The sequence below is a fragment of the Dendrobates tinctorius genome, unplaced genomic scaffold (assembly GCF_039654945.1).
Source record: "Dendrobates tinctorius isolate UK_male_01 unplaced genomic scaffold, ASM3965494v1 ptg000094l, whole genome shotgun sequence".
NCBI classification, from domain to species: Eukaryota; Metazoa; Chordata; class Amphibia; order Anura; family Dendrobatidae; genus Dendrobates; species Dendrobates tinctorius.
This window is the reverse complement of record NW_027361762.1, coordinates 14,583,960-14,597,123: the sequence shown is the minus strand read 5'-3', so window position 1 is coordinate 14,597,123 and position 13,164 is coordinate 14,583,960. Positions and strand designations below refer to the sequence as shown.

Sequence of the window (13,164 nt, the reverse complement as noted above, 5' to 3'; positions counted from 1 at the left end):
CGCATACTGGTCAGGAATTGATAGTTCCCTACGCCAATTAGGTTTAACTAAACGGAATCTGACTCCTCAAGAAGTTCTTCTATCTCTACCTACTAGAGAGTTTAAACCCAAGAAACATAACCTACTGCCCCTTTTGTTAGTGGCAGCAAAGCATCTCATCTCCATTCATTGGAGACAACACCCCCCCCCCACAATTGCTGAGTGGGTGACTAAAGTTCAAGACATCTATAGAATGGAAGAGTTGTCAAGTTGGGAGTCGCACTCGCATAGCGAGTTCCAATTAACTTGGCATCCTTGGATATATAGACCCCCCCACTTATCCCTTGACGGCTCTCAGTTGCTGCCATACCTATTCATCCCTCATCTCCCTTTATGAGTCCTGCGCCGAAGTGGCAGAGCCCGACGTCAAAACTGCCCCAAATTACTATATACATTTTTAATCTTGACAGATCTAATTACCCATCTTTTGACTCATTTGACTACTTTAATTGGTGCACTCCTTACTCCGATTTGTCTCTTCTTTGTAGATCTCCAGAAGGACTACATACGTTCTTTTGGAGCCGATACTACAAGTTAATATTACCTGAACCTAGTTCTTTCTATTGTTTAGTTCCTTTTATAATTTACATGTTTTATGCTCTCTGCCAATACGTTTTCATGGGAATTTCATTGATTCTCTATCCAATTATTATTTTTTATATACAATATACCAATGGCGCTAGCGTGCAGGGTTGATTCAGCAGCGAGTAAGGAACCCCCACACCACCAGGGGTGAAAATAAACAATTTAAACAAAATGATACTCGCGCTATGAATCAATGGAGAATATATATATATATATATATATATATTTATTTATTTTTTTTACCTGTAGGATCAAGGCAATAAACTCATAAGCATTAGATGTTAGAGGGTGCTGAGTATTGATGGATCAAACTACAAAAAGACAAAACAAAGCATAAGTTTTGAATCTGAAAATGCAAAGTCATAAAAAAAAAAAAAAAAAGTGTGAAGTGTCCGGGTTAGACTCTAGTGACTAAGAGAATGGTCGGTATTGCGTTCTAATAGTTAATTAAAAACACCTATCAAATAACTATACAGACATAAATAAAATAATTAAAACCCACTGATTCAAATAGCTATATCTCACTGGCTTCTATTGCTTAATAGTCCGCTCACAGCGGTGAATCTACTGCTTAAAAGTCTGTTCACATTAGTGAACCACCGGGCGTTTCCCACTGCACTCCTATTCAGAGGTAATAGTCACAGTGGGGGTATGTGCAAGGTACATATATAGCACTTTATGGTTCCCCCAGTGTGTTTGTTTCTGTTTTTATGTCTGTATAGTTATTTGATAGGTGTTTTTAATTAACTATTAGAACGCAATACCAACCATGCTCTTAGTCACTAGAGTCTAACCCGGACACTTCACACGGTTTTTTTTTTTTTTATGACTTTGCATTTTCAGATTCAAAACTTATGCTTTGTTTTGTCTTTTTGTAGTTTGATCCATCAATACTCAGTACCCTCTAACATCTAATGCTTATGAATTTATTGCCTTGATCCTACAGGTATATATATATATATATATATATATATATATATATATATTTTTATTCTCCATTGATTCATAGCGCGAGTATCATTTTGTTTAAATTATTATTTTATGACTTATGTAGCATGTGCTGATTAATGGGCTGAGCCATACCTTTCTTGTGTTGTACTGTATGTAAAATTTTCTTAAATAATTACAAAAAAAAAAATGCAATAACGGGCGATCAAAATAACGTATCTGCACAAAGTGGTATTATTAAAAACGTCAGCCCGGCACGGAAAAAATAAGCCCTCACCTGACCCCAGATCACGAAAAATGGAGACGCTACGGGTCTCGGAAAATTGAGCAACTTTTTTTTTTTGTTAGCAAAGAGGACATAGACATATTTGGTGTCTATGAACTCGTAATGACCTGGAGAATTATAATGGCAGGTCAGATTTAGCATCTAGTGAACCTAGCAAAAAAGCCAAGCAAAAAACAAGTGTGGGATTGCACTTTTTTTTGCAATTTCACCGCGCTTGGAATTTTTTTCCCGTTTTCGAGTACACGACATGGTAAAACCAATGGTGTCATTTAAAAGTACATCTCGTCCCGCAAAAAATAAGCCCTCACATGGCCATATAGACGGAAAAATAAAAAAGTTATGGCTCTGGAAAGAAGGGGAGCGAAAAACGAATACAAAAAAAGCTCTGGTCATTAAAGGGTTAAGCTAATCGTAATGACCTTCTGCAGCCAGATCCAAGTTGACTGACAGTCACCCTTGACACATCTGTGACACATGGGCAGCTTACACATCTTGAAAGACACTTTCAATGATGAGTATTATATAGAAGTTTTAGAAGAACAAAAAATGAAAAAAATTCCAAGTTCTAAAATTCTAAAATTTATTTAAAACATTTAGAAGCATGAATCCATGTACGAGGTTAAGCATTTCATACACACACAGGCTTTATTACAGCTTTGATAAAGAATGCCAGTGTGCATTAGAAACCGTTAGTCTCGTGCTTGTGGATTCAGGTTTTTAAATTTTTTAAATATATTTTTGAATTATAGGACCTGGAGTTTTTTCTTGCAAACACACGAGTGGTCACACGGTTTCCCTGCTCTTGCACGCCTATGGCCAAAGGTGAGCTGGTTCCCCAAACCTTTTTTCCGCTTAAGAACAACATATACTCTCATCCAATGTCTATTCATGGAAAGGCCGTGCATATTTCAGCAAGACAATTGTTAAATCACATTTGAAATCATCATGACAGCATGGCTTTGCAGAAGAGTTTGGTTGATGAACCAGCCGCCTGCAGTCCAGACCTTTTACCAGCAGAAAACATTTGACACATTATGAAAAGAAAAAAACCATCATAGACCCTGGACTGTTGAGCAACAAGAAAGCATCAACCTTCCTCCCTCAAAACTCCAGCGATTGACCACCTCCTCCTCCCTTCCCAGACGTTTACAACATTTTTTAAAAAGGAGAGGGAATTCTAAATAAAAACAGACATGGGTCTTTCACAGGTTTACTGCGACAGATAGGAGATCGCAGCCTCTGATATCTCCTACTCATGCAATGATTAGAAGCACTTCACCTCCATATTAAATGGTGCAGGTTTCTTTTAGCAATGCAGGGGTTAATCAGCTCAGTTGAGAGCTCCTGGAAGCTTTCCTGCATTAAAGCTCAGCTGTTCACTGTTAGCCACTCCCATATAATCTGGGCCCTGGAAAGCACTCATTATCAGAGGATAGCTTTTGCTGCATGGCTGGAGATTGTTATTTGAGAAGGCATTTGGTGAATTTATCTGTCATCGTTCCTAGGTTTTGGATGTGTGCTAATTTCCCCTCTCCTATTTTGGTTTTACCCCAGCCTCCACTCTCACAGTATATTTGTACGATTGGTATTTTTGTTTATCCCCATTTGTATTACCTTGTTAGTATATTACGGTACACTAGTACTACCCTCTTCCCTGGGTGGGGGAAGGGTACAGACTGAGGGCGGATTCAAGAGCTAAGACAAGGTATGTGGCCCCGGCATCTTCACCATCAGAGGTAATCCGGGGAAAAAGGCCGAGCTAGGGCACCCCCAACGTTAGGGACAGGGAAGGAGCCCCAGGTCCCGGGACATCTGACAAGAGTCATGACAGGATCCGTGCCAACTTCTTTTAGATATGTTGCTGCCATCAATTTCTAATGGAGTTAATTCTTTCAAATGAAATGGAAAAATTACTAATATTCACCTCCTCATCTGTGTTCTATGTTCAGTTGTGATTAAAATATGGCTAAAGAGATTTCCAAATCATTGCATTCATGCTTCCTTTACATTTTACACAGTGACCCAACTTTTTTTTTGGAACCGGGTTTTTACTAGATTGCTGTAGTTGTCATCAGGGATTCACTACAGTTATTGAGGAAACATTTGCTTCTGTCTTATAGGGTTTGCTTTACTCTCAATCAACATGTCAGGATAATAGGCTGAAGGAGATGGACTTGTGCCTTTTATTCTGCCTAACTATATTACCATGCATGAGCAATCTGTATTGATATCTGTTACTTCACCTTCACTGAACAAAAAGCTGATAATCCAGGGAATTTCAGCAATCCTGCAGCAATGTGGAATGGGCTTGTTTTGGAAAGGATATTGCACTTTAGTGTCAAATGGATTGGCTATTTACAGAGAGTTTAGCATGAAGAGACTGATGCACTGCTTGGTGTGGGGTAGCGGAGGGGAATGACTGCCTCTTTAGTGGTCTACTTGGAAGGTTTAAAGAAATTGTCTACTACTTGGACAACTTCTTGTCACACCCCTCACTTGGCCCAGATAAAATAAAACCTATATTCTCTTTCCGTGCCGGTGCTGTTCCCGTGGTGTCGGCACTTGCTCTCCCCGGGGCTCTCGTGCGGTTTTGTGACCCGCAACGCTGGCGCCCAATCAGCACTGGTGCCACTGTCCCTGCCTTTGGACAAATAACAATAATATTATTTATATAGCGCCAACATATTCCGCAGCACTTTACAATTCAACAGTTCATATACATAAGTAACAACGCTAAAGATAGAACAATAAACAAAAGACAAAGACGACCCTGCTCGTGAGAGCTTACAATCTACAATGAAGTGAGGGAGATACAAAGTACAGGTGTGAATTTACAATGATGGTCAAGCCATCTTGATGAAATGGTGAAATTGAACATGAAGAGGAAGTCTGAGATCAGCTGCTTCCCAGACTGCCTCTTCATGATCAGGGACAGTGATGCCAGCTCTGACTGGGCGCCGGCGTCACGTGTCACAACACCGCACGAGAGTCCTGGGGAGAGCGAGTGCAGACACTGCTGGCATGGCGCCAGCACGGGAGGAGTGTATAGGCTTTATTATTTTATGGGGGCCAAACATTTAAATCAAGAAGGGATTTTCCTAGTAGAGGACAACCCCTTTAATGCTTGTTTCCCTCTTGGTCTAGCTTGGTGGAAAGATTAATGTGTCCTTTCTTGTTGGTCTAGAGTAGTTGCAGGGTTAATAACTGAACTGGTAGTCCATTCATTTTCACACCCCTCTTAGCTCCAGCAATGTCTCTGACAAAAACCTGAAAATACTCATTGAAATCAATTTCCACTCCATATTCAGATAGAAATAAACCACCTCATACTTCCCTTCTACATATGATTATTAGTGGTGGGAGACTCCGGTGTTTGGTGCCCACACAGCAGGGAAAAGGGAAACACTGAACGATAGACAAAAATACCTCTGATATTAAAAAGATTTTTTAGTTAAAAAAATAAGCAAAAAAAACAACGCGTTTCAACTGCTAACAGCCTTCCTCAGGTACCTGGGTATGAAATGGAGATCTAGACCCACTAAGCTGTGTGCACACGATGCAGATTCGTAGCGGATCCGCAGCGGATTTTACCGCGCAGAAACGTTGCATATCCGCATTGTGATGTACAGTAGCCTTAAAATCAATGAAAAAAAAAAACACGCTGTGCAGACGCTGCGGATTTTTCCGCGTGGTTTTCCTGCGGTACAAAATCAAGCATGTTACTTCTTTTGTGCGGTTTTTCCATGTCCCCTGTCACCAAATCCGCAGGGGGAAAACCGCAGTGGAAAACCGCACAAAAACCACAATAAAACCGCAGGAAAAATGGAAGAAATCAGCAGGAAAAATGCAGGTCATTTGACCTGCGGATTTCTTCCATTCTGCGCGGAAAAATCTGCAGGGCTAAAAAGTCATCTGCACTCAGCCTTACACTTCTCCTCAATTGTAATGGGTGGAGTTATTCATCAAAAGGAAAAGCACACAGCACTCAGTAACAACAACTGTTCTCAATAAAAATGTAAAAAATGTCAGATATGGATTCATGGAAAGGAAGCAAAACACAAAGAGGTATCAAAAGAATGTATTGTATATTTACGTAGAAAAGAGCTGAAACTGTTATAATGACTTGTGGGCACAAAGTCCATATGACAACAACATTTTTCCCTAATAGATAGTATTAAAGAAATGGCAAATCAAGTGTGTTTTCTTTCTGTTTGGCGTCTTTCTGCTTATTTGTTACTTTGATCACATCAAAATTTTTTTCATATTGCATCATAGCAAGATGACATGAAAGACTTTGCTTTAAAAAAATAAGTTTTCAGCATTATGTCGGTTTCGGTGTCCATTCAAGTGGCACCATAACATTTGTGTCGTGCGGTCGACATATTGAAGAGCGGAAATGCAATTCATCACATAAATATCATAATCAGAGTGGTGTGAAAAACATGAGTAATATTAACCCCTTCACCAGTACCATCAGATATTGCTTGTTTAGAACCATGATCGATCATTTTCCAACAACACTTATCTCGCATCTGGTGACTCCTCTATTCATACCAGATGATAGATCAGTTTTTGCTGTTTGTTCCTTTGGGTCGCTCTTCCTTAGTTTGCGTGGTGCAATCACGTTTTTAACAGTGATACCCCTATGGAAAGTAATATTTGGTCCTGCTGGAATGAGCCCTTTTGAAATCAGGTCTTTTTTTTTATTGTTCCCATTCCAATTGAGATGTATAAGTGGGTCTGCATTTTCATTTAATCTGCAGTACCTGAGGAAGGCTGTTAGCAACTGAAACATGTTAGGTTTTTAATGAAAAATCTTTTAAAACAAAGGAGATATTTTTGTCAACACTTCAATTTTTACCTTGTCCCTGCTGTGGGAGCCCCAAACACCTGGGCTTCTAATCGCTATCACGCCCTGCCGGAACTCTACTGGAGGAACTGCCTACAGACACCAGGTGGACTGCACCCCATTGCATCTTGAGCAAACTACCCCTTGCGTCCTGCCTCAGTCAGCACAACCCATTCAGGTAAGTATACGTTCTCTCACCGGATTGTATCCCACCTATTTACGACGTTGAGATAGCGCCACATTTCTCTCCTTTTCCCCAAGGGATTTCCACCAGTCTTGTACACATGATTATTAAAGAGATTGTTTGGCCATAGACAAAACATCAACAGAAGTCATAGGGCATCAAGATCATAAAAATGGGCACCAGATTGCGGTGGTAGGATATTAAAGGGGTATTCCACTACTAGGACAACCCCTCCTTGATCAAAATGTTTGCCCCCATAAAATAAAGCCTATATTCACCTCCTGTGCCGGCGCCATTCACTCTCGCCGGGGCTCTCGTGCGGTGTTGACACTATAGAGCCCGGCACCCAATCAGCGCTGTCATCATTGCCTCGTCTTAGGACAAATCGATCACAAAGAGGAAACCAAGGCTGCGGCTGATCTCTGACTTCCTCTTCATGTTCGATTTGTCTGAAGGTGGGGATAGTGACGCCAGTGCTGATTGGACGCCAGTGTCATGTGTCACAATACCGCGCGAGAGCGCCGGGACTAGCGAGTGCCAACACAGCGGGAATGGCGCCGGTATGGGAGGAGTGTAGGCTTATTTTATTAAGGCTGAAGAGGGGTATGATAAGATGTTTTGTAATATTGAAGCTAGAGTAATCCCGAATTAGTGCTAGACAATCCTCGGTCAATGCTGATGAATAGGCAACATAATTTGTATTACCTCTGTAAAATTCTCCTGTTTTCTCAAGCTCTTCCAGCTTCTTTACCAATCCATCTAAAATAGAAATATTAGTTTTTTTAATATCTCTTACTGATATAGTCTCTATCATGAATGGTAACCCTACAAACAATGTGCCACTCTTGTAATCAAAATAATATATTTTAATTAATTTTGCTTATTACAAAAGATAATATAAAATGACATAATATCAGGGAACCGCAAAACATGAAAGCAGACATACATGTAAATATATGGGGTATAGAATATAGTGGGTATAATCACAGTGATCTATGTCAATGACTAGTCAGTGGGTGTACAGAGCCATAGCAAGCACATTTTTACATCTCAACCATTAATGCAAAAGCAAGAACTTACAATAACAAAGACACAACCATAAATCTGATAAAGTTTAATACAATTAGCCCAAGATGATATGAATGTCCGGGGCATGGACATTCATAGCCTATTTCTTTTCTCTCATATCCATTTTAGAAATACTGTTGGCACAGTACATGAGAACGACCCTATAAATCTCACTAGTTTTCCCAACCATCCTTTATTTTATTTATTTACTAGAACAATTAGAACTGTTGCTTGAAGGAGAGCTGGTGACCACTGAATGGCTGCTTTCTGCCTAAGCATAGTGCACACAGAAGCAGTCAATCAGTGGTTAGGGAGGAGTTACATAGAGATCATGGATATGGAAGACTACATGGAGCAGGTTTACTAGTCCTTGAGTAAATCTCCTGCTGATAAAACTGTTATTAAAACCATGGCCAGTATCCTAGTAACAGACACTTGGGCAAGCTCGTGTACTAACCAAGTGTCTTCGGCGTGCTCGAAAAATATGTTCAAGTCCCCCCCCACTGCATGTCTCCATGTCTTGTGGCTGCAGAGATTTCCTAACAAGCAAGAAATCCCAGCATGTGCTGTGTCTGTCGAACAGCTGCGAGACATGCAGCCGCAGGGACTCAAACATATTTTTCGAGCACGCCGAAGACACTCGGTTAGCACCCAAGCATGCTCAGATAACACCTTATTCTCATTTGCACAAGGAAAGACTAGAAGCAATGGGATGAAACTGAATGGGAGGAGACACAGATTAGATATTAGAAAAAACTTTTTGACAGTTAGGGTGATCAATGAGTGGAACAGGCTGCCACAAGAGGTGGTGAGTTCTCCTTCAATGGAAGTCTTCAAACAGAGGCTGGACAGACATCTATCTGGGATGATTTAGTGAATCCTGCTTTGAGCAGGGGGTTGGACCAGATGGCCCAGGAGGTCCCTTCCAACTCTACCATTCTAGGATTCTATGACCTTAGTAAACCAAGTCAGCTCAAAACTGACAAACTGCAAAGGTCCCAAACTTTTCCCCGTTACAGTATATCATGATAGGTGTAAAATTACATATAATGTTTGTATTTAGAAACCAAATCTGCCAAGTATGACTGGGACACATGGTATCAATTATTATATATAATTATAGTCCCCATGTGTCCACTCGGATTAATAATGCCTATCATCAAATATATAGCATATCCATAAAGAAAAAGATGATTAAAAGGCTCTTATACTAATATGAAAAAGATTTTATTTTTAGCACCATATATAAAATACTACACATCACCAATTAGAGGAGTAAGGGGAAATAGACATACACACATGTATATTGTGATTACACACATAAAAAAGACGCACACATCCAGCACATGGAGAATACAAGCTGCTAAATGTCTCCAATTGTATGACTTTCCAAATATGGCAATTTATTCACAGTAGTAGGTCAACCTCAAAGAAAACAAAATTAAATCAATAATTAACAATAGCATTACAAATACCATATACCAAAATTAATATATCTCAAATTTCACTACTGAGGTTGTATGCCATATCCTACATAATACTACATAATGTAAAGAGACCACATTATAGATGTCTATTATATTAAGCATCCACCACTAAAAAGTGGCTACTATAATTAGCATACATTGCCACTACATGACAGTAAATATTTGTGGGATGATGCATAAATGCAGCCACACATCCTGACTGATCACCTATTACACTACCTATATTAGCGCCAAAAAATGGCCGCTATATACACAGGGAACAAAGCCCATTCTATGATAATTACCGGCAGTAGTGGTCAGGAGGTACTCCAGTGTCTGGATAGCGCGTCCGCCCCGACGCGCGTTTCGGACCCGCCTTCTTCAAGGCCCCTTAATAGGTGATCAGTCAGGATGTGTGGCTGCATTTATGCATCATCCCACAAATATTTACTGTCATGTAGTGGCAATGTATGCTAATTATAGTAGTCACTTTTTAGTGGTGGATGCTTAATATAACAGACATCTATAATGTGGTCTCTTTACATTATGTAGTATTATGTAGGATATGGTATACAACCTCAGTAGTGAAATTTGAGATATATTAATTTTGGTATATGGTATTTGTAATGCTATTGTTAATTATTGATTTAATTTTGTTCTCTTTGAGGTTGACCTACTACTTTGAATAAATTGCCATATTTGGAAAGTCATACAATTGGAGACATTTAGCAGCTTGTATTCTCCATGTGCTGGATGTGTGCGTCTTTTTTGTGTGTAATCACAATATACATGTGTGTATGTCTATTTCCCCTTACTCCTCTAATTGGTGATGTGTAGTATTTTATATATGGTGCTAAAAATAAAGTCTTTTTCACATTAGTATAAGAGCCTTTTAATCATCTTTTTCTTTGTGGATATGTATTTAGAAAGCAATAGGACATCACACTAGTAAGGATGTGAAATCTGCTCACGTCTTTAGGCAATCAATGGAAGAGCGGACAAGGGGTGTGAAAGCATTTACACAGGACACTTCTCTAAAAGCACGTGATTTCCGGGACCCAGGATAGGCAGCTCCTGGCAGGTCCTATGATAAGGTACATATGGGAAGGGACAGTTACCATTGCACAGGATGGCACGGCTTAAGCCAAGAGCATCTGCAGTGCCCGAACTCATATTCTCTACCAGACGATGCTTCACTTTCTTTAGTACTGGAAAAATACACAGATAAATATTAAAATGCAAGCACTAAGATCAAGTTCATGTTTCACTTTGAAAACCCATACATAATTTAGTACCTGGTTATTTATTCAAAAAACACCATAGTGAGGAGAAAAAAGGGGGCTAGGAAATTCAGTGTTGCCTCTTTTTCCTTCAGTCATTTCACTCAATGGTTGTTCACAGATGTGGCTCAAAGAATAGGGCTATATAGGTTTTAACCCCTTACCGACATCCTCCGCATATGTACAGCGCAAGTCAGCAGTGGGTGTATGGAGCAGGCTTTCTGGGTGAGCTCGCCCCACTCCTGGCAGGTAATGGCTGTGTGATACAGCCAGGACCTGCCTCCAACAACCACGGGTAGTCCCCTGTCAAACCGACAGTGGCATTGACAGCGCACCTGCCCATGTCTCCATCGGAGCACTCATGAGGTGATCGTGCATCGTCGATGGATTGCTAAAATAGGTCTGTTGAAGACACGGGAGCAATAGAATTTTTAGGGGTCTGTTGAAGACTTGACATTTGTGCCTGTCATTATTGAGCTCTCTTGAAACCCAGCCTGCGGCTGAGCTTCAAAGGAGACCGTGTTTTTTACTATATGCAACAATACTGCTGTACTGTGGTATTTCTGTATAGAGAAAGTCTTAGTTACTCACCGGTTAACGGTATTTTTCGGAGTCCATGACAGCACCACCTGAGAGAGGGGATCCGCCCTTTAGGAACAGGAAACCTACAGATACAAAAAGGGTGGCACCTCTCCCACGCATCAGTTGGATTACAGAGCACAAGAGGACTTCCAAGGTTAATGCATGATATATGTACAGTATTCTTATTATTATTATAAATGTTTATCACCAGTGGGCATATACAAGAGGAAGACGTGCACACCCAAACTAAACTAAAGGGAGGGAATATACGGGTGCTGTCATGGACTCCGAAAAATACCGTTAACCGGTGAGTAACTAAGACTTTATCGGTCGTCCATGACAGCACCACCTGAGAGAATTACAGAGAGTAAAACTATTTAGGGAGGGACTACAGCCTGCAGTACCCTTATACCAAAAGAGAGGTCTGTGGAAGCACCCAAGTCTAGCCTATAACGACTATAAAAGGTGCTCGGAGAGGACCAAGTAGCCGCCTTACATATCTGGTCAATGGAGACTTCTGATCTTTCGGCCCACGAGGTCGCCATGGCCCTGGTGGAATGCGCCCTCAGCTTCCCGGGTGGCGACCTGCCCTTTGAGGTGTATGCTATTGAAATCGCCTCTCTAATCCATCTGGCTAGTGTATTTTTCGACGCTCTACAACGTTTCCTAGGGCCTTGATGGGAGATAAATAGGGCATTATCTTTCTTCCAGGGGTCGGTGACTGCCAGATATTCTATGAGGCATCTCCTAACATCCAGGGTGTGTAGTTTCTCTTCCTTCTCGTTAGCTGGATTAGGGAGGAAGGATGGGAGGACTATTTCCTGTGTCCTATGAAAGCTAGAAACTACCTTAGGTAAGTACGCTGGATCAGGTCTAAGTATTACCCTATCCTCTTTGAACTGTAAATAAGGAGGATGCCTAGATAATGCCTGGATATCGCTTACTCTGCGAGCTGATGTTAGAGCTACCAGGAAGGATATTTTGAGGGACAGGTTTTTTATGGAAGCCGATGAGATAGGCTCGAATGGGGTTTCCGTCATAGCAGTGAGGACTAGGTTCAAGTCCCATGGCATGAATCTATCATTCACTATTGGTCTGGTTCTGTCTGCCGCCTTAATGAACCTGCTGACCCAGTAATTACCAGCGATGTTGCAGCTAAAAAGGGCCCCCAAGGCTGATACTTGTACTTTAAGGGTACTGGTGGAAAGCCCCATGTCCAGACCTTTCTGTAGAAACTCTAATATCTGAATTATAGGTGCTGAATCCCCAGCGACTACTCCTGAGTTTTGAAGGAATTTTTTCCAAATTCTAACAAATTTTCGTGGTAATGATTTTTCTACTTTTAAGTAGGGTGTTAATTAGGTCTGGGGAGAAGCCTTTCTCTTCTAGCAGTGACCGTTCAAACTCCACGCCGTCAGATGTAGGCCAGCCACCTGAGGATGGAAGACTGGGCCCTGGGATAGGAGATCCGGGATGTCCGGAAGAACCCAAGGATCGGATACCGACATGGTCCTGAGGCATGAGAACCATGCCCTCCTGGGCCAAAATGGAGCGCTAACTATAACCCTTGCTCTGTCTTTTCTTATTTTCCTCATCCCCAGGGGTAGTAGAGACAGCGGAGGGAAGGCGTAGGCTAGCCTGAAGTCCCACTTTATCAGAAAGGCATCTACCGCCAGAGGATTCTCTCTGGGATTTAGGGAGCAGAATTGTCTCAATTTTTTGTTCTCCTTGGTGGCAAAGAGATCTACCTCTGGATGTCCCCACTTTTGTACAATCAGGTTGAATATGGAGGTGTTTAGGGACCATTCTCCTTGCTTTAGCTGATTGCGGCTTAAAAAGTCTGCCGTGATGTTGTCCTTCCCTTTTATATGTAGAGC

General features: G+C 41.1%; 1 protein-coding gene across 4 annotated transcripts in view; it reads right to left on the bottom strand.

The window, feature by feature from the left end:
* The window catches only part of PICK1 (protein interacting with PRKCA 1), a 317,172-nt gene that overhangs the window by 120,459 nt on the left and 183,549 nt on the right, over positions 1-13,164 (bottom strand). For all 4 annotated transcript variants that reach the window (XM_073586677.1, XM_073586678.1, XM_073586675.1 and 1 more), the window contains exons 6-7: positions 10,544-10,633; positions 7,597-7,650 (exon numbers count right to left, since the gene is read on the bottom strand). In XM_073586677.1, coding sequence (XP_073442778.1) covers positions 7,597-7,650; positions 10,544-10,633 — 144 coding nt within the window. The remainder of the gene's footprint in view (positions 1-7,596; positions 7,651-10,543; positions 10,634-13,164) is intronic.